This window comes from Nomascus leucogenys, chromosome 1a (genome assembly GCF_006542625.1).
Source record: "Nomascus leucogenys isolate Asia chromosome 1a, Asia_NLE_v1, whole genome shotgun sequence".
In the NCBI taxonomy this organism is placed as follows: domain Eukaryota; kingdom Metazoa; phylum Chordata; class Mammalia; order Primates; family Hylobatidae; genus Nomascus; species Nomascus leucogenys.
In genome coordinates, this window is record NC_044381.1 from 50,099,038 (window position 1) to 50,124,146 (window position 25,109).

The following is a 25,109-nucleotide window of genomic DNA, read 5'->3' on the forward strand; positions in this document are numbered from 1 at the left end:
CAAACTAATGCAGGAACAGAAAACCAAATACCACATGGTCTCACTTACAAGTGGGAGCTAAATGATAAGAACTTACGAACACAAAGAGGGAAACAAAAGATACTGGGGTCTTCTTGAGGGGGCAGGTTAAGAGGAGGGAAAAGGGCAGAAAACACAACTATTGGGTACTGGGCTTAGTACTTGGGCGATGTAGTAGTATGTACAACAAACCCTCATGACACATGATTATCTATGTAACAAACTTTCACATGTACCCTCAAGCTTAAAATAAAAAAAAAGAAATCTGTAACAGATTGTGATCAATTAGTTGTAAATACTACTGTACTCAGACCAGACAATAGACTATTTTTTAGAGCATTTTTAGGTTTACAGAAAAATTGTGCAGAATGTACAAAGAGTTTCCAGATATCCTACCCGTTTCCTCAGTTTCCCCTATTTTAACACCTTGCATGAGTGTGGTATACTTGTTATGATGGATGACAAAATATAGACACATTATTATTAACAGAAGCCTATAGTTTATATTAGGGTTCACTATGTATGTTGCACAGTTCTATGGGTTTTGACAAATGCATAATGTTAGGTGTTCACCACTGGAGTATTATACAGAATAATAGTTTCACTATTCTGAAAATGTACTCTACCTATTCATCTCACCTACTCTCCTGAACTCATGGTAATTACTAATCTTTTTACTGCTGTTTGCATAGTTTTGCCTTTCCTAGCATGTTATACAATTTTAATAATACATTCTGTAGCCTTTTCATATTGGCTTCTTTCACTTAGTGATATGCATTTAATGTTCTTCCATGTCTCTTCATGACTTGATAGCTCATTTCTTTTAATCATTGAGTATTATCCCATTGTATGGAGATACCACAGTTCATGTATCCATTTCACCTATTAAAGGACCTATTGGTTGCTTCTAATTTTTGGCAATTATGAATAAAGCTTCTATAAACATCTGAGTGCAGGTTTTTGTATGGACAAAAATGTTTTCAGCTCATTTGCATGAATACCTAGTTGCACAGGTACTACGTTATATGCTAAGCTTATGTTTAGTTTTGTAAGAAACTACCAAACTGTCTTTCAAAGTGGCTGTACCATTTTACATTTCCACCAGTGATGAATGAGAGTTCTTCTGCTCCACGTTCTCACTAGCATTTGGTATTGTCAGTGTCAGTTTTGGCTCTTATCCATCTAACTGGTGTGTTGCAGTATCTCATTGTTGTTTTAATTTGCAATTCTGTAATGAGATATGATGTTGAGTATTGTTTCATATACTTATTTGCCATCAGCATATCTGCTTTGGTATTGATTTCTAGTTTTATTCCACTGTGGTCTGAGAAGATATTTGATATAATTTCGATTTTTACACTTGATCTTAGCCAAAAGACTGAGAAGTGATATAATTTTGATTTTTAAAAATTTATTGTGACTTGTTTTGTGGCTTAAAGTATGGTCTATTTTGAAGAATCATTCATGTGCAGATGGGAAAAAAATGTATGTTTTGCAGTTGTTGGGTAGAATGTTGTATAAATGTCTGTTAGGTCCATTTAATCTAGAGTCTGATTTAAGTCCAGAGTTTCTTTGTTGATTTTCTGCCTCAATAATCTGTCTAGTGATGTCAGTGGATTGTTGAAGTCTCTCACTATTATTGCATTGCCGTATACTTCTTTTTTTAGGTCTAGTAATATTTGTTTTTATGAATCTGAGAATTCCATTGTTGGGGGCATATATATTTACAATTTTTATATCTTCTTGATGAATTGATCACTTTATTTTATAATGATAGGGACAAACAGTAAAAAAAGACAACTTTAAATCAATACTTTCAGACACTTTAAATCAACAACAGTAAAAAAAGACAAAGAAGGTAATTAGATAATGGTTATATAATAATTATATATAATATTATATAATCATAATGACCTTTTTTGGTTATTTTACATTATATAATGACAAAAGTCATTATATAATAATAATTATATGATCATTATATATAACTATATAATAATTACATAATAATAATGACCTTCTTTGTCTTTTTTTAACTGTTGATTTAAAGTGACTTAAAATATTGATTTAAAGTTGTCCTAAAATATTGATTCTATAATAATGAACTTGTTTTATTGTTGTTGATTTAAAGTGTGTTTTATCGAATATAAGTATAGCTATCCCAGTCTGCTTTTGATTTCCATTTGCAGGGAATGTCTTTTTCCATGCCTTTACCTTGAGTCTTTAAATTTATTTACCAGTTAGATGGGTTTCTTGTGAGCAACATATTGTTGGATCTTTTTTTTTTTTCAAAAATCTATTTCACCAATCTATACTCTTTTTTTTTCTTTTCTTTCTTTCTTTTTGGGACAGAGTCTCACTCTATTGCTAGGCTGGAGTGCAGTGGCACAATCTTGGCTCAGTGCAACCTCCACCTCCTGGGTTCAAGTGATTCCCATGCTTCAGCCTCCCGAGTAGCTGGGATACAGGCATGCACCACCACACCCAGCTAATTTTTGTATTTTTAGTAGAGATGGGGTTCCACCATGTTGGCCAGGAGTGGAACATTTATTTTATTTACATTCAAGGTTAATATTGATATTTGAAGCTTTGTTCCTGTCATAATGTTAATTGTTACCTAGTTGCTTTGTAGTCTCAACTGTGTAATTGTTTTATACAACTTGTGAGTTTTATACTTTTTATGTGTTTTTATGATGAAGACATTTTGTCTCTATGTTTAGAACTTCTTTGACATTTCTTATAGAGCCAGTCTAGTGGCATCAAATTCCTTTAGTGTTTGCTTGTCTGGGAAATAGTTTATTTCTCCTTCATTTATGAAGCTTAATTTTGCAGGATATAGAATTGTTGGCTGACAGTTTTTTTGTTTTGTTTTGTTTTTTGAGACACAGTCTTGCTCTGTCACCGAGGGTGGAGTGCAGTGGCACAATCTTGACTCACTGCAACCTCTGCCTCCTGGGTTCAAGTGATTTTCATGCCTCAGCCTCCTATGTAACCGGGATTATAGGGGCTTACCACCATGCCTGGCTAATTTTTGTATTTTTGATAGAGATGGCGTTTCACAATGTTGTCCAGGCTGGTCTCAAACTCCTCATCTCAAGTGATCCACCCACCTCGGCCTCCCAAAGTGCTGGGATTACAGGTGTGAACCACCATGCCTGGCTTTTTTTTTTTTTGGAAGACTGAAAATAGGACCCTTATCTCTTCTGTCTGGTAAGGTTTCTGATGAGAAGTCTGCTGTTAGTGTGATGGGATTTCCTTTACAGGTGATTAGATAGTTTTCTCTTGCTGCTATTAGGATTCTTTTTCTTCATGTTGACTTTGGATAGTCTGGTGACTATACACCTTGGTGATGTTTGTCTTGCAATATATCTCCTAGGAGTTCTTTGAGCTTCTTGTATCTAGATGTGTAAATCTCTAGCAAGACAAGTAAAGTTTTCCTCAATTATTCCCTCAAATAGGTTTTCCAAACTTTTAAAGTTTTCTTCTTCTCCCTCAGGGATACCTATGACTTACAGGTTTGGGTGGTTTATAATACCATATTTCTCAAAGGCTTTGTTCATTTAAAAAATTATTTTCTCAGCCGGGTGTGGTGGCTCACACCTGTAATCCTAGCACTTTGGGAGGCCGAGGCAGGCAGATCATGAGGTCAGGAGATCAAGACCATCCTGGCTAACACGGTGAAACTGCATCTCTACTAAAAATACAAAAAATTAGCCGGGTGTGGTGGTGGGCGCTTGTAGTCCTAGCTACTTGGGAGGCTGAGGCAGGAGAATGGCATGAACCCAGGAGGTGGATCTTGCAGTGAGCTGAGATCGCACCACTGCACTCCAGCCTGGGCGAAAGAGCGAGACTCCATCTCAAAAAAAAAAAAAGTTATTTTCTCTGTATTTTTGTCAGATTGGGTTACTTCCAAAGACCTGTCATCGAGCTCTGAAATTCTTTCTTCCTCTTGGTCTAATCTATTGTTAAAGCTTTCAACTGTATTTTGTAATTGCTTCAATGAATGTTTCATTTCCAGATGTTCTTTTATTTTTTAAATCTTTTTCCTTAGTAAAATTTTCATTCATATCTTGAATTGTTTTCTGATTTCCTTATGTTGTTTTTCAACTTTCTTTTGGATCTCATTGAGCTTCCTTACAATCTATATTTTTAATTCTTTATCTGGCGTTTTGGAATTTTCATTTTGGTTAGGATCCATTGTTAGATATCTGTGTGATCCTTTGAGGTTATCATAACACACTCTTTTTTTCACGCTGCTGGAATTGTTGTGTTGGTCCTTTCTTATTCTGAGGTGTCACTTCTTATTTTTGAATTTACTTTTGTTTGGACAAGACTTTTTATTTCTTCTTTGAGGATGACTGTAATGTATGTTGAATAGGATTGTTTGGCTTTACTTCTTGGTGCTTTCAGGGGGCCAAGGCCCTGTATGAATTCCTTGGTTATAGATAACGTTAGTATGGTGGTTTTCTCAAATGCTGGTTGTAGTAGTGGTGTACTGGGAATGTGAGTAGGCTCTCAGTCTCCTGTAGAGATGGAGATAGAGGTCTTCAGAAACTTATCTCGGTCCCTAGTGCTGTACACTGAGTCATCCAAATTTGTATTAGGTTGTGCAGTTTGACTTCCAGACCAGTAGGTGGCACTTGAAGGTAAGAACTTCTATGGCAGACGCAGATGGGTATATACTTGATCTTTTTTTTCAACTGGGATAAGCTCTGTGTTGTCACAGGCAATTATCTGGCCTGTGGAATACACCGTTCTCTGAGTTTCCTGCTCAGCCCTGGGTTGGGGAGTGGACAAAGCTGAGTCAAGCTGGACTGCCAGGCTTGTTCTTGGATAACCCAATGCCAAGCACAAGCACAAGCCCTGATGGGGTGCTTAGGGGAGCTTCTGGTGAAATGCACAAAGGTCTCCTCAGAGGGTCAGGGGGCTGCACCAGCTCCATGGTGCAGAAACGCAGTCTTCTTCCCTATCATGCTTCTGTCCCAAGGCTCATGACTCAGTTCAGACAGACACTTCTGTCTATCTTTAGGCCACAATGTAGCTGAGAGACATGGACAATGCCTTTCCTGTGGCTCTGTGCTGAAATGGCTTTGGTGTGGAGCCTCTTCCCTCAGCCCAAAATAGACAGCTTTATGGCTCAGCTGTTCTTGCTGCAGGAATGCTGCCACTGTCTGTACAGAGGTGGAGGGGCCCTGTCTTTTGTACAATCTAGGGCCCAGTGGGGACATTGCCAATAAGGATGCAATCATCCTTAGTAGCCCTGGAATGGCTGTCTACAGGTATGCTTAAGCCAAACCCTGGCAGCAGCAGCTGTGCGGGGAGTAGGAGGCTTCATCTCCATTACCAGGCCCAAGCACTGGGGCCACCTGGCTGCTATGGCAGAACCATGCTCTTCACCCACAGAGCCAAGCACAGTGCCCATGTCGCTGTTGAAAGGAGTGCAGTCACTTTCAGCACAGAAGTGGGGAGCTCTCAGGAATAGGAGAGCACACTCTATGGTTTCTTTTGTCCTAACAGGTGTTCCCTTGGCATGCTGCACTCTGCCTTTTCCTTGGAACAGCATGCCCTGACGGTCAGACCCTCAGCTCTCCTGGGTCCAGCTGGCCCCATGTGGGTGCCACAATCTCAGTGGGTGCTGAGGGATGTCTGCAGGGGATTTGGTGATGTGGAGACACAAGAACTGAGATTCCCTGGGCAGGATAGAGTCCCACAGTGGATGCACACCGAGTGTGGTGCCCGCTACCATAGCTCAAATTTGGGGGTTGCTGACAGCCCAGTGCAATGCCCTCAAGAAATTCCCAAATTGCCGCCCACGCCAATGCATGAGCTTGTGAGGGCAGAGGAGCTCTTCAACAGTTTGGAAACCAGCAATCTGTCACAGGGGTGAGGGGAACCCAAAACATCCCCACTTACCCTTTCCATGGGACACCAAGTCCTTCAGGATTCAATTTCTGCCAAACTCTTGCCTCCTCCTTCTTTCTGTGTCCTAGCTTCTGCCTGTGAATTTTCCAATAGGCCTTGGCACTTGTCTCTTAATCTTTTGAGTTATGATTATTCACCTCTAACTTTGGTTCTTCTTTTTTGGGGAGATTGGGTGATCAGTGTCTCCAGTCAGCCATCTTGAAACTGCCCTAAAAGTTTTACATTTTAACTGAGTCCAACTTATGCTTTTGATGTGTTGATGTTTGGTGATTTTTATCACCAAACTGAAGATTACCTAAATTTTCCCTCATGTTATCTTCTAGAAGTTTTATTGTTTACATGTGAGTCAATGATTTATTTTGACTTAAAATTTGTGAACAGTGTGTGGTCTATGTCTAAACTCATTTTTTTGCATGTGATTGTCTAGTTTTTCCAGCCCCATTTGTCAAAAAGATTATCCTTTCTCCATTGGACTGACTTTGTTTCTTTGTCAAATACCAATTGACTGTATTTGTGTGGGTTTCTTTCTGGTCCCTTTCTATTTTGTTCCTCTGATCAATTTGTTTATTCTTTTGCCAGTACCATACTGCCTTGATCACTTTGGTTTTAAGTCTTAAAGTCAGGTAATATCAGTCATCTGACTTTGTTTTTCTTCGGTATTGTGTTAGCTACTCTGGGTTTTTGCCTTACCATATAAACTTTAAAAAAAGTTTGCTGATATCCACAAAATAACTAGCTCAGGTTTTGACTTGGGTTGCACTTAACGTATAGATCAATTTGGGAAGACCTGACATCTTAACAGTATTGAGTCTTCCTATCCATGAACATGGAATAGCTCTCCATTTATTTAGTTCTTTGATTTCTTTCACCAGAGTCTTGTAGTTTTCCTCATAAAGATCTTGTGCATATTTTGTTAGATTTATACCTAAATATTTCTTTTTAAGTTATCAATTTTAATGGTTGTAAAAGTGCTTAAAATGAAAAAATTCAAGATGCAATATTTACAACCATCAATCTTTTGTGGCCAGGCCACCTGTTATCTATTTGTGGCTTACCAAAGTGTTATAACCCATTGGTTAGGCATATTTTTTGGTAAAGAATATCAGTTACTATCACTGAGCATGAGACACTAATTAATCTCACCCATTGCCACTTGTTTAGTAAGAACTGGGCTCGCAGCCACTGCTATGGCTGACATTCTAATGCCTCAAGTGGAGCCACCTTTCCTATACTCAAATGTCCTCTGTTTGTTGCCTGTCATCCCAGCTACTTGGGAGGCTCAAGCAGGAGGATTGATTGGGGCCAGAAGTTCGAGACCAGCCTGAGCAACATAGTGGGACCCAATCTGTAAACATAATAATAATAATAAATAAAAAAATGTTTCTGGTTGTCTTTGGGGGACAGGTTCAGATTTGGGAATATTTGTAGGGGGATTTTAGCCTGGCCTTTGTTCACCTGGCCTAGAAATCTTGTTTGTCCTACAGATCAGATTGAGTCCTAGTTGGATGCTTGGCCACCAGCAAAATCCCTATGAGTCACACCACTCTGAAGTCTACTTGGGTACCACTGCTTATGATTGTACCAAGCCCTCCCTGGCACTGAGGGTTAAGTCATGCACCACTATTTGTCTTCTGCCAGCCCAGGCTCTCATCCTTCCCATTTAAGTCAGGGAGCTCCTTTTGACTGCAGTGTCTTTCACAACCATCTCTTGCCACAAAGAATGCCACTTTGGTGCTTTTCAAAGATGGCAGTCCTTCCTTCACCAATGATTCTTTGAAAATCTTGGTGGATGCCCCCTTAGGGGACACAGTTAAAGAGAGGTAAGCTGGCCACATGTGGAAATACACTGCAATATTTTCATCTCCTTGATTCTTTGGATCTTTTCCTGTACATGTACCAGGGAATTTCCTTTTTCTCATCTTCATTTAGCTGAGTCCAGAAGTCAGTCAGTCAATTTAGATAGTACATTGAAACCAGAGTTATTGGGAAGTGAATTCAAATGGACAGATTCAGATTTATTCACACATATACTCTTCAATGTAAATTAGCAGAATCTTGCAATTCTTTCTCTTCTTGGGGTTGACTTTATAGTTGGTCTCCTAGGGTGTGACTGAATCTGGTTCAAGTATTAAGAGTGAGAGTAGTCAGAGGTGGTGGGAGAGGGGTGGGAGGAGATCGGCTTCCCTTTCCAAGGTAACTGCCTTAAGTGAGTTCCGAAGAGGATCTTCAAACAAAGCAGGAACAGCCTCGTTACATAAGGAAGAGGGCGTGCTTCTGCTGCGAAGGGAGTTTGGGGGCTTGAGTGACTAGGAATCATTCAAGTTTTCTTTTATAGTCCTATTCTTATTCCCAGATTCCCACTCTTTCCTGCTGATAATTATAAAATCTTGTCAGGCCGATAATTCAATTGACTTTGTAATTTGGCAATTTGTAGATGAAATTGTGAATTTGGTTTTTCAGTTTTGGCCTTGTGGCTCAATTAACAAGATATTCTTTGAGCTCTGTTGTTTGTAAAAATACAGCTGTTTAAAAGTCATAAGCTGAGAATTTAGGACTTAGTGCATCACTACTTTTCTTTAAGTGGTCCAGTTTTAAACTCATCCCTTGAGTTCATTCTTTGAGTTCTTCCTAATCTTCATATTATTATTATTATTGTTAACAATGGCCACTTGGTTTCCCAGAGCCTTGTCTTCAGTGGGTAGTTCAATCCAGGTGACCATACTTGGTAATTTACCTAGCTGTCATGCCACGTGCTTTCAGAGCCCGTATTTTCATACTAGTTGAATCTCAGCCTTTATTCCTAATCAGGCCAGACAACCAATCTCAGGTTCTTCTCATTTCTTCAAAATTCTGTTTCTTACAGTCCCACATTGGGTTATCTTTATTCTTTTTCCCTACTGTCCTTGTTGGTCTTATTTTGCTTCCTTGAAATTTGGGGTAACAATTTTTGGGTATTGATATGACTCTTTTGGAGGCTAACGGTCACTATAATAGGATGGACAAGTGTGTGTGTGGTCTTAAAAAAAAGCATGGACTGTGTTGGCTGGTGACTTTTCTTTGATCTCTGGGCTGTCTGCTCTTTTGGCTAGCAGAGATGATCCAGTTTTCAACTTGGGACAGGTCCCATCCCTGCCACCTCATATGTGCATATGGGGATTTACAGATTACAGCTGTAAGATGTTCTGAGATGACCTGGTCTCATCCCAGCTTCCCAGCCACCTGTGGGATGAACAGGTGTTCTCTCCTTTGAAATGAGAAAAGAAATGGAGAGACTTTTCAAAGATCCCCAGGATTAGCCAGTAGCTTGGGCAAGAACGAAACCCACATCTTCCCATACCCTCAATAGTGACCTCTCCATCAGGCTCTGCCCTAACATTTGAAGGGCCCAGCTCAAGAGCATACATGAATGCCCCATACTATCATCTAAATATTCATAAGCCAGTAGTCAGCTATTGAGTGCTACATAAAACATTCTCTATCCTCCTATCTTGACAAATTGCTGCAATTTGGAATTTCCAGGAGCAGATACTGAGACTGAGTTTGTCCTGTATGGTATTTATTAGTGATCAACAGGGAGAGGAGGCAGGAGCAGGCAGAGAGGGAAGTCCAAATGCAATGCAGACTCCCCCAAACCTCAGCCAACCCCACTAGGTGTCCTAGAGAATATATGGCCCACCAGACTGTCCAGGGCAGGTAAAATTTGTGTGCCACTCCTTCTTGACCCCCAGGACAAGGGCATATCTTTGGATGAGGGGACTCTATGCAGGCACAAACCTTGAAAAAGCTGACACCTGGTCAACACCTCCTCTTCTAACAAATGTTCCTTCCTAATGACCTGTTCTGCTCCGGCAAGAGCAGCAGGGTGAGAGGACTTCCATCTCTCCCAGCTCCTGGACATTCTAGTGCTCACATTCAAGCTCCATACCCCTGACTCAACAGCTGCCCCTGGCCACTCTCGGGCCTATGGTACCTGACATAGTGGCTCTAGCCACCTTGGGGACAACAGAGAGGCAGGATACCTCCTACCTTCAACACCCTGGAGGCGCGTGGGGAATTCCAGAGTCCTCAATACCCGGAGACTGGACTAAAACGGGATGGGGCACATCCACTTTGCCATTAGACCTCTTAATTCCTGAGCAACCGGGAGCTGGAGGAGGTCTGTAAAGCAGGGGAGTAGGATAGGAACGTATCCCTCTTGCTCGGGTCAAAGGTATGCTACCAAAGATCACACTAAGATGTTGGGAGATTTAAAGGAGGATTTGCACATGGAAGGCTCTTTTTTGGAGAAAGAGACTGAGTCCTAGCTAGCATTAAATAAAACAATGGCTTAAACAATCTCCATGAGTACCAGAGATTTTTACTATTAGCGGTATTCCTGGTGTAGCCGTGTCAGGGCTGTCACTCTCTCTCTGTCACTTGCCCTGGGCCCAGCAATCCTTTCCCGAGGCGGAATCCCCCTGGCGGTGTGGGTCAGGATCGCTCTCCGTCCCCTTCCCGCTCCAGGTCCCTGGAGCTGAGCATAGCAGGGCGCTGTCGAGCGCGTTGGGGAGCCGGGGCCGGGACGAGCACGACCGGGAGCCCGAGCGACAGCGGCCAGGGGAGGGAGGAGGTGGTGAGGCTGAGGAAGGCAGTCGGGCCCAGCTTGACGCAGCGGCGGCTGCGACTGAGCAGGCCACCACCAGGGCACCCAGGCCAGCCTCGCCAGCCATCCCTCCGCCTCCTCCTTCAGCTGCTCGGCGCGCGTGGGAGTGAGTGCGTCGCGAGCCCGCCGGGGGTCTCAGGCTCTGGGCATCCTCAGCGAGCGAGCCCGGGCAGAGGGAGGCGCACGAGCGCGCGCGACAGAAGGAGGCGGGGAAAGGAGGGGGCGAGGCGGAGGCGAGCGAACAGAGGGAGGGACCCGCCCGCCGCGCCCCGGCCGCTGGGCATGTGTGTCCGCAGGCGCCCGACGCTGCCGATGTCCCGGGGCTGAGCCGCGCCCAGGTGTCCCGGACAGTGCGTGCGAGCGTGTGTGTCCGCGCAGGCGAGCACAGCGCCGGCCCTGAGCCTCCCGCTCGCTCCCCCCGGCCGCGGTGCATGTTCGCCTCCTGCCACTGTGTGCCGAGAGGCAGGAGGACCATGAAAATGATCCACTTTCGGAGCTCCAGCATTAAATCGCTCAGCCAGGAGATGAAATGCACCATCCGGCTGCTGGACGACTCGGAGATCTCCTGCCACATCCAGGTGCGCGTGGAACCGGGCGAGGGCGCGGGGCACACGCCAGGAGCAGGGCGGGGGGCCTTTGCGGTGGGCATGCGAGAACAAGGAACCCACTCCCGGAGGGGATTGGGGGACTGCTAGAAAGCCGGATTTCGATACCTCAATTCTCTGAGGCTGGGGGGCCTTATCCTGGCGTGGGGGGGCATTGTGCTCTGCAAGCGCCAGGCACGCGTTATCCGCGCCCAGTCTCCTTCCCCTCGCGTGCATCCTGCGTGCGCGTCTCACCGCGCCCAGGCTAGGGGCGCGGGGCAGCTGCCTCCGGAGGGACTCTGGCCCCTCTGGGCCCTACTCCGCCAGGAGATGGGAGCTCCGAGGGCTGAGAGGGGCACCTGCATGTCGCCTACTGGTATTTCCTCCCTTCCTCCACGTGGAGAAGGCATGCATCAGCCGGGTTCACTCATTTCTCTCTCCCGCGCCCAGGCTCCGGAGACGCCCTCAGTCCCGGAACCTGCTTTCCGCTCCGTGTCGGTCCCCCTCACCCTCCGCCGGTGGTCTTTAGTTTTCCGCGCGGGGCGGTGGCGAAGTTTCCCCAGAGTGAGAGAGGCCGGGCTGCCCTGGGCGCCAGCCTTGAGGGATGGAGCGCGCGCTGCGTCGGACAGGAGCTACCTCGAAAGGAATGTGTGAAATCTGAGTGTTTCGGAGAAAGGAAAAGGGATTGTGAGGCCAGCAAGTGGGGAGCCCAGCAGGAACCTGGGTCCTGGGAAAAAGAGCCCCGTGGAATCTTGGTGGACATTCACTGTCGCACAAGTTGGAGGAGAAGGCGAGTTGTTTGGGTGAAGGCAGCTTTGCTGGCAGCCCTATCCTCGGTTAGTAAGTGCCTCTGGGCTGTCAGGAGAGCTAGTTTGAGATGCAAAGGTGTGCGTGTGCGTGTGCATATTTGCGGTGGGTGAGTATGTAGGCAGGTGGGAGCCCCTCTTCCAGGACCCCAAAGATGCCCCACTCGGTGCGCACACAATCAGGAAAGGTTGTGTCAGGGCTCAGCACAATAAACTTCTGACTTCCAAATCTATTTAACTATTTGTCTCTGGGATTTCCTTTCTCACCTACCCTAGTCGAGTCTTGAGGCTCTGGGAAGGAGCTTTTTTTTTTTTTTTTTTTTTACTGAAATATAGGGCACACCACCCATGTCAGTGGGAGGTGAGTGGGGCAGCATCTCCCAGAGTAGGAATCAGCCTCTAGGCTGTGCAAACCATGAAGGAATGAAAGGACTTTCCCTGTTTTATTTTTATTTAATTTTTGTTAGTGGGAGTGTGTGACATGTTGGGGGCAGTTGCAATTAATTTGTAACCTGACAGCCGGACAAGTGTCAAGGTAGGAATGTGATGCCCCATGATCTCCCAAGAAAGTAGCCTCCCATTGAATTTTCTGGAGGAGCTTGAATTTCATTCTGAGCTAAGCAGCACTGCTAAACTTAATAATAAAAGGATTAGCAGGATAGGCAGCATTTCTACTGCCACAACGGTTGCACAGAAGCATCTGGCATGTACTAATAGTCTTGTGATCCAGAGAGTGTGGACTGTGCACTTTGCTTTAAGTCCTAAAGTGGGTGTACAGGTCCTTTAACCCATAATGAATGTGTAGATGATGGAGGGGCTGTCAGGGAGAGAGGCTGTTGAGTTCTCCTCTGTCTCTCAGCCCTCTTCTGCCCTGTACCACTTGGTGTTGACATTTTTTTCCCTCTTCCTCAGGATGAAGTCTTCCTTAGAATAATAAATATTCCCCAGAGGACATGTATTTGTTGTCTTGTGTTTTGAGAAACAATAAATTGTAGCCAGTCTTAACAACAGTTTGAAAAACTCCAGTGCTTATGACCCAACTAGTGCCAAAGAGGTTAAAATGTTATGTTTCAAAATGTTGGCTTGGGCACTGATTTTTAAAAAATTATGATGTTTCATTTTGTGATTTGTCTTCTTCTGCCCTTTCTGCCCCCAAATTAGGATTATTATTTAACCAATTAAAATGAATTAAAATATTTTATTTGGATAACTTTGGACCTCACACTTTCCTAGAGTACTCCAGACCAGGAATTGAAATTGCCCTTCCAGGTATCAGGTTATAAAGACTTCCCATTTGCTTAGAGTGAGAACAAAAGGATAAAAAACCAATGCGAAACAAAACCATTTGGAATCACTGGCACTTGTTCTGGGTGAATCCATCTGTGTTTGCTTCCTTCCTTCTATAGAACTACAAAGTTAAAGGATTGTATATACTGTCACAGAATATCACCCTCTCTCCATAGCCCACATCTGCCTGTCTGCGTTAGGAGCTCTCATCCCTGGTGTCTGCCTGGCTCTGGAGCAGGGGTGTCCAATTTTCTGGCTTCCCTGGGCCACATTGGAAGAAGAAGCTTTGTCTTGGGCCACACATAAAATACACTAACACTAACGATAGCTGATGAGCTAAAAAAAAAAAAATCACAAAAAGTCTCAATGTTTTAAGAAAGTTTATGAATTTCTGTTGGGCCGCATCCAAAGCTGTCCTGGGCCATGGGTTGGATGAGCTGGATCTAGAGGCTCTGCAGGAGGAACAGGAGCTCTTGGACATGTGTCAGTTGTTCACTCCTGTTCACTACAGGAGTGCTGCCTATGGAGCCCCAAAATAAGTGGGGGAAACTCAAGCCACACATCCTTGGGAGCTCATTAGTCTGTGTTCTCTAGTAGGTAAGCATTCCAGATTGAAAGAAAAATGAGCCACTCAAACAGGTTTCTCTAGCAAGGTGCTGGAGAGTGGCCACACATGGTAGATGCAAGGGATGATAGAAACCTTCAGGACTATTGCTTGAGACAATGTGAATAGCTCTAGGTGCCATTTCTTGAGCATCTCTCATGAGCCAGCCTTTTCCACTCATTATGTCTGATCTCTACCACCAACCTTTGAGTAGGTATTATTCCCTTCTTTTGGGTAAGAAAACTGAGAAGCTAATAACTTAAGTGACTTGTTCAAGGCCACATCTCTAAAAAGAGAATGAGCAGCTGGAATTCAAATCCGGAATTGTCTGGATCCAAAGCTTATGTATGTCTTTGACATATTACCCCATAGTTAAAATAGCTGAAGTTTCAGTGAAATTTCCAGACATGGAAAGAGGTAAATCCAAGGTAGGGGAGTTTAAACCAGTGACTGAAGGCCAGTTGGGATTCATGATCTGAATGGACAAAGCGACCCTCTTTGCCAGTTTGCAAACTTAATGTGTCCTGAGTCTTCCAGGAAGGCTGGCATCCCAGAGCTGATTGGAATCCCACAATCCAAATGTCATTGGGAGCCATTTCCACCCCCCAGAAACATGGTATTTGCCTTTAAAGAAACTATATGCATAAATGCTTTGTTAGGTTTGATACACTGTGTCCTTATATTTCAGATAGTAGTAGCCCCAAATTATGCCTATGCATCAAAAGATGAACCAAGCCAGAAACTAATGAAGAATTGCCTGGTTGTGCTCTGATTAGAGGGTGTGATGGTGAAAGGGCATGTGTTTTGTGCCTCTTCAGTGTGCCTTCCACAAGGGGAGAAGGCAGAGTATTCTCCTTGTTACCTCCCCACCCCCTAGGATCTTTGCGTTTACCACCACATAGAGGATAGGAAAGAGCTTTTGCAAAATAACAGCTTTTAAATAATCCTTTTCCAAATCATATAATTTTGGTAGTATTTGGCCAATGAAAACTTTCAAACACACAACCTAGTGGTCCAGTCTCAGCTGACTGGTGGACAGTTCCAATAAGAGATGTGGAAGTCACTGGCTCTGTCTCTTTTCACAGGGTCTGGGATGCTGTCCCTTCATATCATTTGCTTGTGAATGTTCAGGTAGGATGGAAGATAGAGGAATTCCAAATAGACAGGGAGTAAAGGGGAGTTTGGGTTACAAGACAGAGGCCTGGGGAAGGGAAGGAGTTGCCGAATGCTCCTTATTGGGCTTTTCCAATTGAGCCAACCCTTGAAGTCTGGATTTTGTAGGAGGATGAGGTTTGACTCTAACCCTTCATTCAGTCTTGCTACTTCAATTAGAGTGAAGTCCTAGCCATCTTCTATCTACTTTTTTTTCTTTAGATACTGGCATTGTTATTCACAACTCTTGCTAATGAACTTGCCATTTTTAATACTGACTTTTTTGGGTTACATAGATTTTTGACATTATTCGTACTTTGGCAAAGGCTGGTAAATGTGGCTGATATAGTTGGAATTGCCTGAAAATTTGTATTTGTATTTGACTAAAAATCCTAGCATAGTGCTTTGCATACAGTAGGAACACAATAAATATCGATGTAGATTGAATAATTTCCTTTCTAGACTGTTAAATTCAGAAGAGTAAGAACATTTTGATGTTCACCGCAGAGTCCCTGATACTTAGAATAGTGCCTACTATTCTATATAGTATAATATGTGCACGTTAAACATCAATTGAATGGATGAGTGCCAACCTTCCCAATATTTAATCTAACTCATTACCTGTCAACATGAAGGTAGCATGCCAGCACTGGATCGGGAATCAGATGTGTGGTTTAGTTATGTTACCAACCAGCTGTGTGATCTTGAGTGAGTCATTTGAGATTTAGAGTCAATTTTCTTTTCTTTTGTAAAACAAAAGAATTTGGTTAGATGGATGCTACAGTTTAAAAAGTCTGTGGTTTTATTATTGACTAGATAAATTACATTTAATGAAGCATTGCTGTTGACAAAGTGGTAGTGTACATATTATCTCATATGAATTTCATAACTATCCATTGTCTCCATTTTATGGATGTTATTGTGTTACTGAGTATTATCTCAATATTGTATTACTAGATATGGAAAATGAGATTCAGAGAGGTTAGCAATTTGGGTAACCAAGCAAATAAGTGGATCAGAACCCAGGTCCTTTGACTCAAAATCCAGAGCTCTTTCATCTCTGGAGCACTTCCTCTTGGGACTGAATGATTAGGCTGCTTTTGGCTGCGAGTAAAAGAGTAGACAAGTTAAAGTGGCCTAAATAATAAGGACACTTATTATCTTAGCTGGCAAAAAGTCCAGAGGGAAGGCAGCTTCAGGGCTGTTCCAAAGCTCTGCCTGGACTCAGTTGCTGCTTCCCATCTTTTCACTCTGGCATCTTCAGTGCATTAACTATGTCTCTATATTCTCCATGATGCTGCAGTAATTTTAGATGTCAGTCAGTCACTACCACATCCACTGTCCAAGAAGAGGTATTTCCTCATGCATTGCCTTTTTGTCACAGAGGAACACTTGCCCAGAGTCCCCATCAGTCTTCCCATCAGATTCCATTGGCCTGGATTGGATCATATGCCCATGCCCTAGCTGCAAAATTGTCTAGGAATATATGCGTCTGGCATCTTTCCTCTCTATAATGGGAGGTGGCTTTGCCATTATGGAAGGAATGGAATTATGTGTGTGTGTGTGCATGCACATGTGTGTGGTGGGGAGGAACAGCTGTCGGCTAATCAAGCAGGAGCGTCTTTCAGAATACGTCAAATTGGGTTGCAATTATTGTTACAATAAACCTTTCATGAGAGTTTAGTAAGATGTCATCTCAGCCCTGGCTTTTTTTAGGCAATCTTTGTATGATCAAATTCTAGAACAAGAAAAATTATGAGAGAGTCCTTTGTAGTGTGTGTTGTTAAATATCATTTCCGCCCTTATGGAACTGGTGGGTTCTGGGCAGCTAAAAGGCATCTTGTTAAGAGCAGGCACAGCTCTCTATAGCAGACAAACTTTATGCTTGTTCAAGTGGCATGCTGGCACAAAGTGGTTGAGAGCATATGTTCTGGAGCACTGCTTGCTTGGGTTTGAACCCTGGCTCTGCCATTGACTAGCCAGGTGACTTTGGGGAAGTCACTTTTCCTCATTGGGCCTCAGTTTCCTCAGCTATAAAGTGGAAATAATAATAACATAGCCCTCATGGACTTTTTGTAAGGATTAAATAAGGGTTATATGTCAAGTGCTTAGCTTAGTACCTGGCACATAGTGAGAGCTGAAAAAATAGTGACTGTTATCTTAACGCTTTGTGAAACTATATTAGAGGTAATCCTAAGTAGTGGGAAGGCTTTGACTTAGAATCAAATGACTTTAAGCCTAAACTCCATCACTTTCTGATGGTGCAAGACCTTAAGCCAGTCACTGGGCCTCCTGTTCTTCAACTGAAAAATGAGAGTAATAATTCCTAAACTGCCAATCTCCGCTGGGTTGTTGAGATGGTTTATGTAAAAGCATGTTATAAATGTTAAAATATCACCCAAATACAGGGTACTATTCTAATCAATTTAGTTGAAAAAAAAGGATAGCTTCTTATCTGTTGAAATGGGAATGATATTATCATGTGCAAACCTATATCTGTGCTAAATATCAGGCCCCATGATGATCCTGCTGGTGAAATCCAAGCTAGGTCCAGCTGGCAGCCACAGTTTTCTGCTAGTAAGGACAATTCAACACTTTTCTCTACCAAGCTCTTCTGGAATGCCATTCAGAGTCTACTGAAAATCAGACACAAAAGGAATAGAGGAGAGAGGCAGTTTGTTAAATACTGTGGCACAGCTCTGACATTTTTAGACCTAGATTATATGGGCCAGCTCTTTTTATTAAGTATATCCTAAAAAAAAAATGTAATGTTATTCCAATGGTCTGCTAAGATCATATCTCTTGATATTTTCAAACAAAGGCAAAGCGTATTGACTTCAGGGAGAATACAAAAATATTAGCTGCACATTGTTTGACGGTGTATCAGCTAGAATTCTTTTAACTACATGCAACAAATTCTAATTCAAACTGGCTTTAACATTAAGGACATTTACTGACTCATATATTCAGAAGTCTTGAATTATATATTTAATTCAAGGACTGTGGCTCTGTTTCTCTGGGATTCGTTTGCCTCTTCTTGCCATTTGGGATGGCTCTATCCTCAGACTGGTAGTGAAATGGTTATAGTAGTGCCAGTTCTCACATTTTCATAGGATACCCTCCAGAGGAAGAGAGAAGCCACTTCTAATTCAGCACCCCAAACAGAAGTGTGCAGTCATTCTGATTGGACCTCCCAGGTCACATGCTCACCCCTGAAGCAGTGACCCTGACCAGGGGAAGATAATGTGCTGATTAGCTTAAGGTGCAGAGCTTGACCCTGGGACTCAGGGTGGGATCAACTTCCCCTGTGGTGATGTTCTGCCTGGGGAAGAGCAAATACCTAAAATCAGATAGGAGGAAGGGGGAAATGGCTCCTAAGAAGATAACCCACAATACCTACTCTGGATGCTTTGTCTAGGGTAGGTGGTTCTCAAAGGGTCGTCTGGGGAATCCTGGAAGTCCCTGTGATCATTTCATGGAGTCCATGCTGTTAAAAAAAAACTATTTTCAAAATAATACTAAGATACTGTTTGCCTTTTTGGATAACAGTTTTATTGAGATATAGTTCACATTCCTTGTAGTACACCCACTTAAGGTATACAATTTTTAATATATTCAGAGAGTAGTGCAGTCATCACCACAATTAATATTAGAATATTTTCATCATCCCCAAAATGAACCTTTGCCCTTTAGCAGTCATACCTCCATTTCCCTCCAGACCTCCCAGTCCTAGGCAACCACTAATCTACTTCCTGTCTGTATAGATTTGTCTATTCTGGACATTTGATAAAAATGGAATCATAAAATATGTGAACTTTTGTGTCTGGCTTCTTTCATTTAGCACAATGTTTTCAAGGTTTATCCATATTGTAGCATGGGTCAGTACTTCCTTCCTTTTTCTTGTTGAATAGTAGTCCTTTGCATAGATATATCACATTTTGTTGATCCATTCATTAGTTGATGAACATTTGGGTTGATGGCCATTTTGGCTATTATGAATAATGTTGCTATGAACATTCCTGAAAAAGTTGCTCTCTAGACATGTTTCATTTCTCTTGGGTGTATATCTAGAAGTGAAATTGCTAGTCATATGATAACTCTGTGTTTAATCTTTTGAATAACTGTCGAACAGTTTTTCAAAGTGGCTGCACCATTTTACATTCCCACCAGCAGTGTAGCAGGGTTTCAATTTCTTCACATCCTCTCCAATACTTCTTATTATCTGTCTGTTTGATTATAACCATCCTAAGTGGGTGTGGAGTGGTATATCATTGTGGTTTTGATTTGCATTTCTCTGATGGCTAAAGTCGAGATCTTTTCATATGTCTATTAGCCATTTGTATATCTTCTTCAGACAGCTGCCCATTTAGATCCTTTGCCCATTTTAAAATTGGGTTGTCTTTTATTATTAAGTTGTAAGAGTTCTTCATATATTCTGGACACAAACCTTTTATACAATAAGTGATTTGCAAATACTTTTTCCCATTCTGTGGGATATCTTTTACTTTCTTGATGGGGTCAAAAAAGCTTTTAATTTTGATAAAGTGCAATTTATATATAATTTTTGTTGCTTGTATTTGTGATGCCATAGCTAAGAACTATTGCCCAATTCAAGGTAATAAGGACTTATGCCTATGTTTTCATTAAACAGTTTTATAGTTTTAGCTCTTATATTTAGGACTTTGATCCATTTTTAAAATTGATACATAGTTTGCATACCATAAAATTCATCATTTTAAAGTGTACAATTGAGTTGATTTTCATATATTCATAAGACTTTGCAACTACAATCACTCCCTAATTCCAGAACATTTTCATCACCCCAGAATAAATCTGTACCTATTAACAGCTACTCCCATCTTTGATCCATTTTGAGTCAATTTTTGTGTATGGTGTGAGGTAGGGGTCTAACTTTATCCTTTTGCATGTGGATATCCAGTTGTCCCAGCACCATTTGTTGAAAAAACAACTCTTTTCCCCATTGAATTGTCTTGTCACTCTGAAGAGATGTTGTTTACCTTTTCCACTTTCAGTCTTTCAGAAGTGTACTGTGGAATTTTCTAGAGGCTACAAGATGTGTGATATTGCAACACATTGAATGAAGAAGCATATGTGAGAATACACCTCTTTGTTGAGTCAGACATTAAAGATATTTGCAAAACAATGCTGCTTTTATCATTAGTTTATTTTGTAAAATATAGCTATTTTTAAACAAAAATATGTTATTTACATTAATGTATAGTGGGTTTATTGTTATTTTTAAATGAATCAATAATTGAATATTTTAAATAATTCTCTCTATATATAATATAAACAAAGGTTTTACAGATACTCAGTAGGTAAAGGAGTTTTGAGGCCAACATGCTGAAGAATTGCTGGGTGCAGTGGCTCATGCCTGTAATCCCAGCACTTTGGGAGGCCAAGGTGAGCAGATTGCATGAGCCCAGGAGCTTGAGACCAGCCTGGGCAACATGGTGAAACCCTGTGTTTACAAAAAAATACAAAAGTTAGCTGGGCTTGTTGCATGCCTGTAGTCCCAGCTACTTGGGAGGCTAAGGTGGGAGGATTGCTTAAGCTAGGGAGATGGAGGCTGCAGTGAGCTGTGACTGTGCCACTGCACTCCAGCCTGGGTGACAGTGAGACCCTGTCTCAAAAAAAAAAAAAAAAGCCAGGCGCGGTGGCTCACGCCTATAATCCCAGCACTTTGGGAGGCCAAGGCGGGTGGATCACGAGGTCAGGAGATCGAGACCACGGTGAAACCCCGTCTCTACTAAAAGTACAAAAAATTAGCTGGGCGCGGTGGTGGGCGCCTATAGTCCCAGCTACTCGGGAGGCTGAGGCAGGAGAATGGCGTGAACCCGGGAGGCGGAGCTTGCAGTGAGCCAAGATCGCGCCACTGCACTCCAGCCTGGGCGACAGTGAGACTCCGTCTCAAAAAAAAAAAAACAACTGCTGGCTTAGGTGACTGTCCATTTACTGAACTTCCTGAAAAATTAAAAAAAAAAACCCAAACCTAAGTAAGACAAAATAGAACTTATATGCTTCTTCTTTGCCTCCAAGATCATAAGTTACAAGTACCCCAAGTGATGTAGTGATGTCAATTAAATAAAAAACACTGCATGTTCACAGAAAATATGTATATTATATTTGGAATTCTTAGTAGTAACTATGCACGTGTGTGTGTGTGTTTGTGTGTGTGTGTGTGTGTCTGCGTTTATATTCAAAATATTAAGAGTAGAAGGACAAGGCCAGGCTCTACTGTAATAAGCATTTTCTAATTTCACTTGCTCTCTAACTGAATCCTAACTTTTTAAACTCTAATAATTGCATAAAGCTGTGTCTTGTTTTGAGACACTTCTTTTGATCATGGAAAATATACAGCTAAACATCAAGTGTTTAAACTGTAAACCATTTGAATCAGGCCCATTAGTCACTTGAATTATTAAGTTGTTACTTCTTTTTCTGAGTAGGCATTTTGGGAAAACAGAAAAATGTTGCAGGAATGGAAATATCAGCATTTATCCCATAAGAATCTGAGATTCACATGGCATAAGTGTTAGGCATTGGGAAGATAACATGGCCCTCTTTTAGTTCTCACTCTGTGATGGAGAATTTCAAGTTGCTCTTCTCATGAAGTAGCAGAGAGCCAGATGTGGAGTCCAGAGGTGGGAAAAATAATGGGACTAGGGTCAGGAGCCAGTTGGGCAGATTTTGCAGCTGAGGTTTGAACTTGACTCAGGCTCAGAAGAGTTAAGTTCAGCATTGAGCCCTAGAAGAGGTGTGTAAGGGCTTCTCGGTCGGATGTTTCTGTGGATTTTCTGTGCTCTTGTTCAAATGCAGACTCGGATTCAGGAAGTCTTGGGAAGGGCCCTGAAATTTGACATTATTAGCACGCTTCCAGGTGGTGCTTGTGTGGCTGGTCCGTGGACCACATCTGGAATAGTCAGACATCAGTGGAGTTTACCTTTCTCCTAATAATATTGTTAAGTTCCTCGAGTGGAGGAGTATGTTCCTTTTGTTCCTCCCTTGATTGTGCCTCACTGGGCGCATTTCTTTCAGTAGATGTTTAATGAGTGTGGGTAAGTGAGTGAATAAATAAAGAAATCCATCCTGGTATGTCTATCATAGGTATAATGAGGTGCTGATTAGACACTGTTGCTGGGTATGGAATGATTCTGTTTGACTATTTGTTCCAACCAAATCGAGAGATTGTTTTTTCAAACAGGATTTCCCATGGCAAATCTGATGAAGTGTTGGATGTCCATGAGAGCACACGGCACTAGGGTTAGTGACTGCCTTCTCGTCCCTCTGGGCCAGGCTTCCCAGTCTTGCTTTCCTGTACCGTGGACTCCTGGTGGTATTTCTGAAAAGCTCTGGCAATATCTCGGCACAAACAAGTCATTGTGTATAAGCCAGCAGTGCCTGGAAGCCCCTGGAGGCATAGGGGCCCCAGCTGTTCTTACTTGCAGAAGTGACTCTGAGGGACAATGACCCTGGAGGGTCATGCAAAATGCATTCCAGTTGTAACTTAAGCTCTGGAGCTGAGCTGTTTGCTTTGTTAATTCTCCCTGAAGGTGCAGGATGGAAAGCAGGGGACCATTTTAGCAAAAAGAAAAAAAAAAGAAGCTTATTCTAAAAAGGAAGAGCATTTGTTTTGATCAAGAAGTTAGGTTTTTAAAAGTAAATTAAAGTTTGTTTGAAACAACATCAATCTTATTCAATAAACATTTGTTAAATATCTCCTATATTCCTAGCACAGAGCTGGAAGTAGAGATATAAAAGAAAACAAAATCAGCCGTCGTCAAGAAGCTCGCAGTCAGTTGGGGGAAGATAGAAAACATAGTGATGCGAGGATGAAATGATGGATGTAGAGACAGGTTAATGCAGGTGGAGGACTAAGGGGAGGCACCAAGATCAGGCTGGAGCATCAGTAAGTATCTCTGATATAGATGAATCTTGATTAATAATTAAAGGACAAGTGGAAGTAAACTCTTTTAGAAGGAGAAAAAGGGCATTACAAGTAAAGTGATCTCTTGCTTGCTTGGTGTAAAACCCTAGGCATGAAACAGGGTGACTGAATCTGGGAGTTAAGGAAAGGAGAATCTGGGATGAGTTCCACATGGTTAGTTTCAATGACTGGGTAATGGTGATGCCATTCCAGGAGAGACAGGCCTGGTCACATAACTTGTGTGGTCCTGTGCAAAATGAAAATGCAGAGCTCCTTGTTAAGAAATTATTAAGAATTTCAAAGTGGTGATAGCAGACCGTTACGCCAAGTACAGGGTCCTTCTAGGCACAGGTCCCTGAGCAAATTTGCAAGTCACACACCTGTGAAGCTGATACCGAGGAGATAGACTAGAGGAGAAGCAGGTTAGGGGAAAAGAGAATGAGTTCCATTTTGGGTACATTGATTTTGAAGTGCCTGTAGGGCGTCTGAGTGGAGAATTCTCAATAGACAGTTGGATGTAAGGAATGAAAGTTACCAGAGACACAGGTCTGACATAGAGACAGAAGTAAGTTGTTAATGTCCTTGCAAGTGGTGGCAGAAACCATATGGTATGAATAAAACTTCCATGGCAGGTCTTCCTTTTTTGTCTGTATTTCTGGTTGGGGCAGGCTTGTAGATCAATGAACTGTGAGCTCTGGAATTATTTCCAATAGTACTTGATCGTTTTTCCTTTGTTAGGCAGCTCTCACCTGAACCAGGGCTGGTCTCTATTTTCTTCTACAAATGGGGCAGCCAAACCGGGGTTGTCAGTGGAAACGCGTTTTTCTGTCCTTAATCTTCATGTCCTAGCTTGGACTTGCAAATGAAAAAGACTTCTCTCAGTTTTCAAGTTCTGAGTGTCAAAGCATACGATTTTCTTTCTAGGGAAGTTGCCCTTTGAGACAGTGTCAGGAGCATTAAGTAGATAATAACATTTTAAAATGCTATCAACATGCTACAAAATTAAACATGTTATATGAGGAGCAGCTTTGCAAGTTATGCTGCAATACTTTATCTTTATTTAGTATTTATTTATATCTCAGATATCTCTTATGGCAAATTTTGTTTTGTGTATAGTTTTCAGGGGGTTATTGTGAAAATTAAAATAATTCAAGTTCTAAAAAATTGCTCAAACAACAATAATCTATTATTAATAATGTAATGACCTGAATCTTAAATGTACAGTAGAGTTTTATCTGAATATATCTATGTTTTATGCTAACGTTTGAAATATGATTATTCTGTAGCAGGGGAAAGCAATTAACATGTTAACAGATCAGGGTATGTCTTATAATCTCTCACCTCACAAGTATAATTTGTTGCTTTAAAACTGTAGTCCTTAATGCTAAACATTAATCTGGAAAGTCAAGATTAACCAAACCAAGGTCTTTACACGTAAACTGAGAATTCAAACACAATATTATTTACTAATGAATATAATGATAAAAATCAAGCAGTCTTTAAAAAATCAGCAACTAATTAGCCTTATTAATAGAAGAGAGGACAAACACCTAATTAACTAGTTGGCTAATCATTCTTTCTTGATGTTTCTAGCTAATGTTATTTTTTGGCCAGTCTATACACATATTACTGTCCATTGTTCTGAAAATAATAATGCTAGTCTTTGTCATCTGTACCTTGTGTAGGTATTGTCTACAATGTTATGATATGTGGAGTATTTATTGGTTCTTTGTTTAGCAGCAACCTTTCTATATACTTATAGTCCTCTTGATATCCTTGAGTATAATAATGATAATATGTATTAATTGATTAAATTGAGATTGATTTAAACAGAGATGTTATGGGATTGGTCCAATGTCTCATATTTAGCAAGATTAGGATGGGGTATTGTGTCTTGTATTTTAGATTTGCTCTTATTACACTAAATACTACCATTATTTTGTTTTTGAATGTTCTTGGTAGTCTAAATGATATAATTTCTTTACACTGACAACTTTTTTAATAGCTCAAGAGAAAAGCCATACACAGATCACACCTCTGGGTAGAAAAAGCACATTGATATCTTGGAACTGTCATCCAAGGACACAGTCTAAATTCTTTCCATGTTTACTTTCTTTTTGTAACCTGTAGCTGAATGTACATCCAA

At 41.7% G+C, this 25,109-nt stretch overlaps 1 protein-coding gene across 3 annotated transcripts in view; it reads left to right on the forward strand.

The window, feature by feature from the left end:
- Nucleotides 1-10,743: 10,743 nt before the first annotated feature.
- The window catches only part of FRMD3 (FERM domain containing 3), a 308,595-nt gene continuing 294,229 nt past the window's right edge, over nucleotides 10,744-25,109 (forward strand). For all 3 annotated transcript variants that reach the window (XR_004029333.1, XM_030809553.1, XM_030809541.1), the window contains exon 1: nucleotides 10,744-11,160. Coding sequence is in view for 2 of the 3 variants with exons in the window: in XM_030809553.1 (XP_030665413.1) it covers nucleotides 11,014-11,160 (147 nt within the window). In the remaining variant the exon portion in view is untranslated. The remainder of the gene's footprint in view (nucleotides 11,161-25,109) is intronic.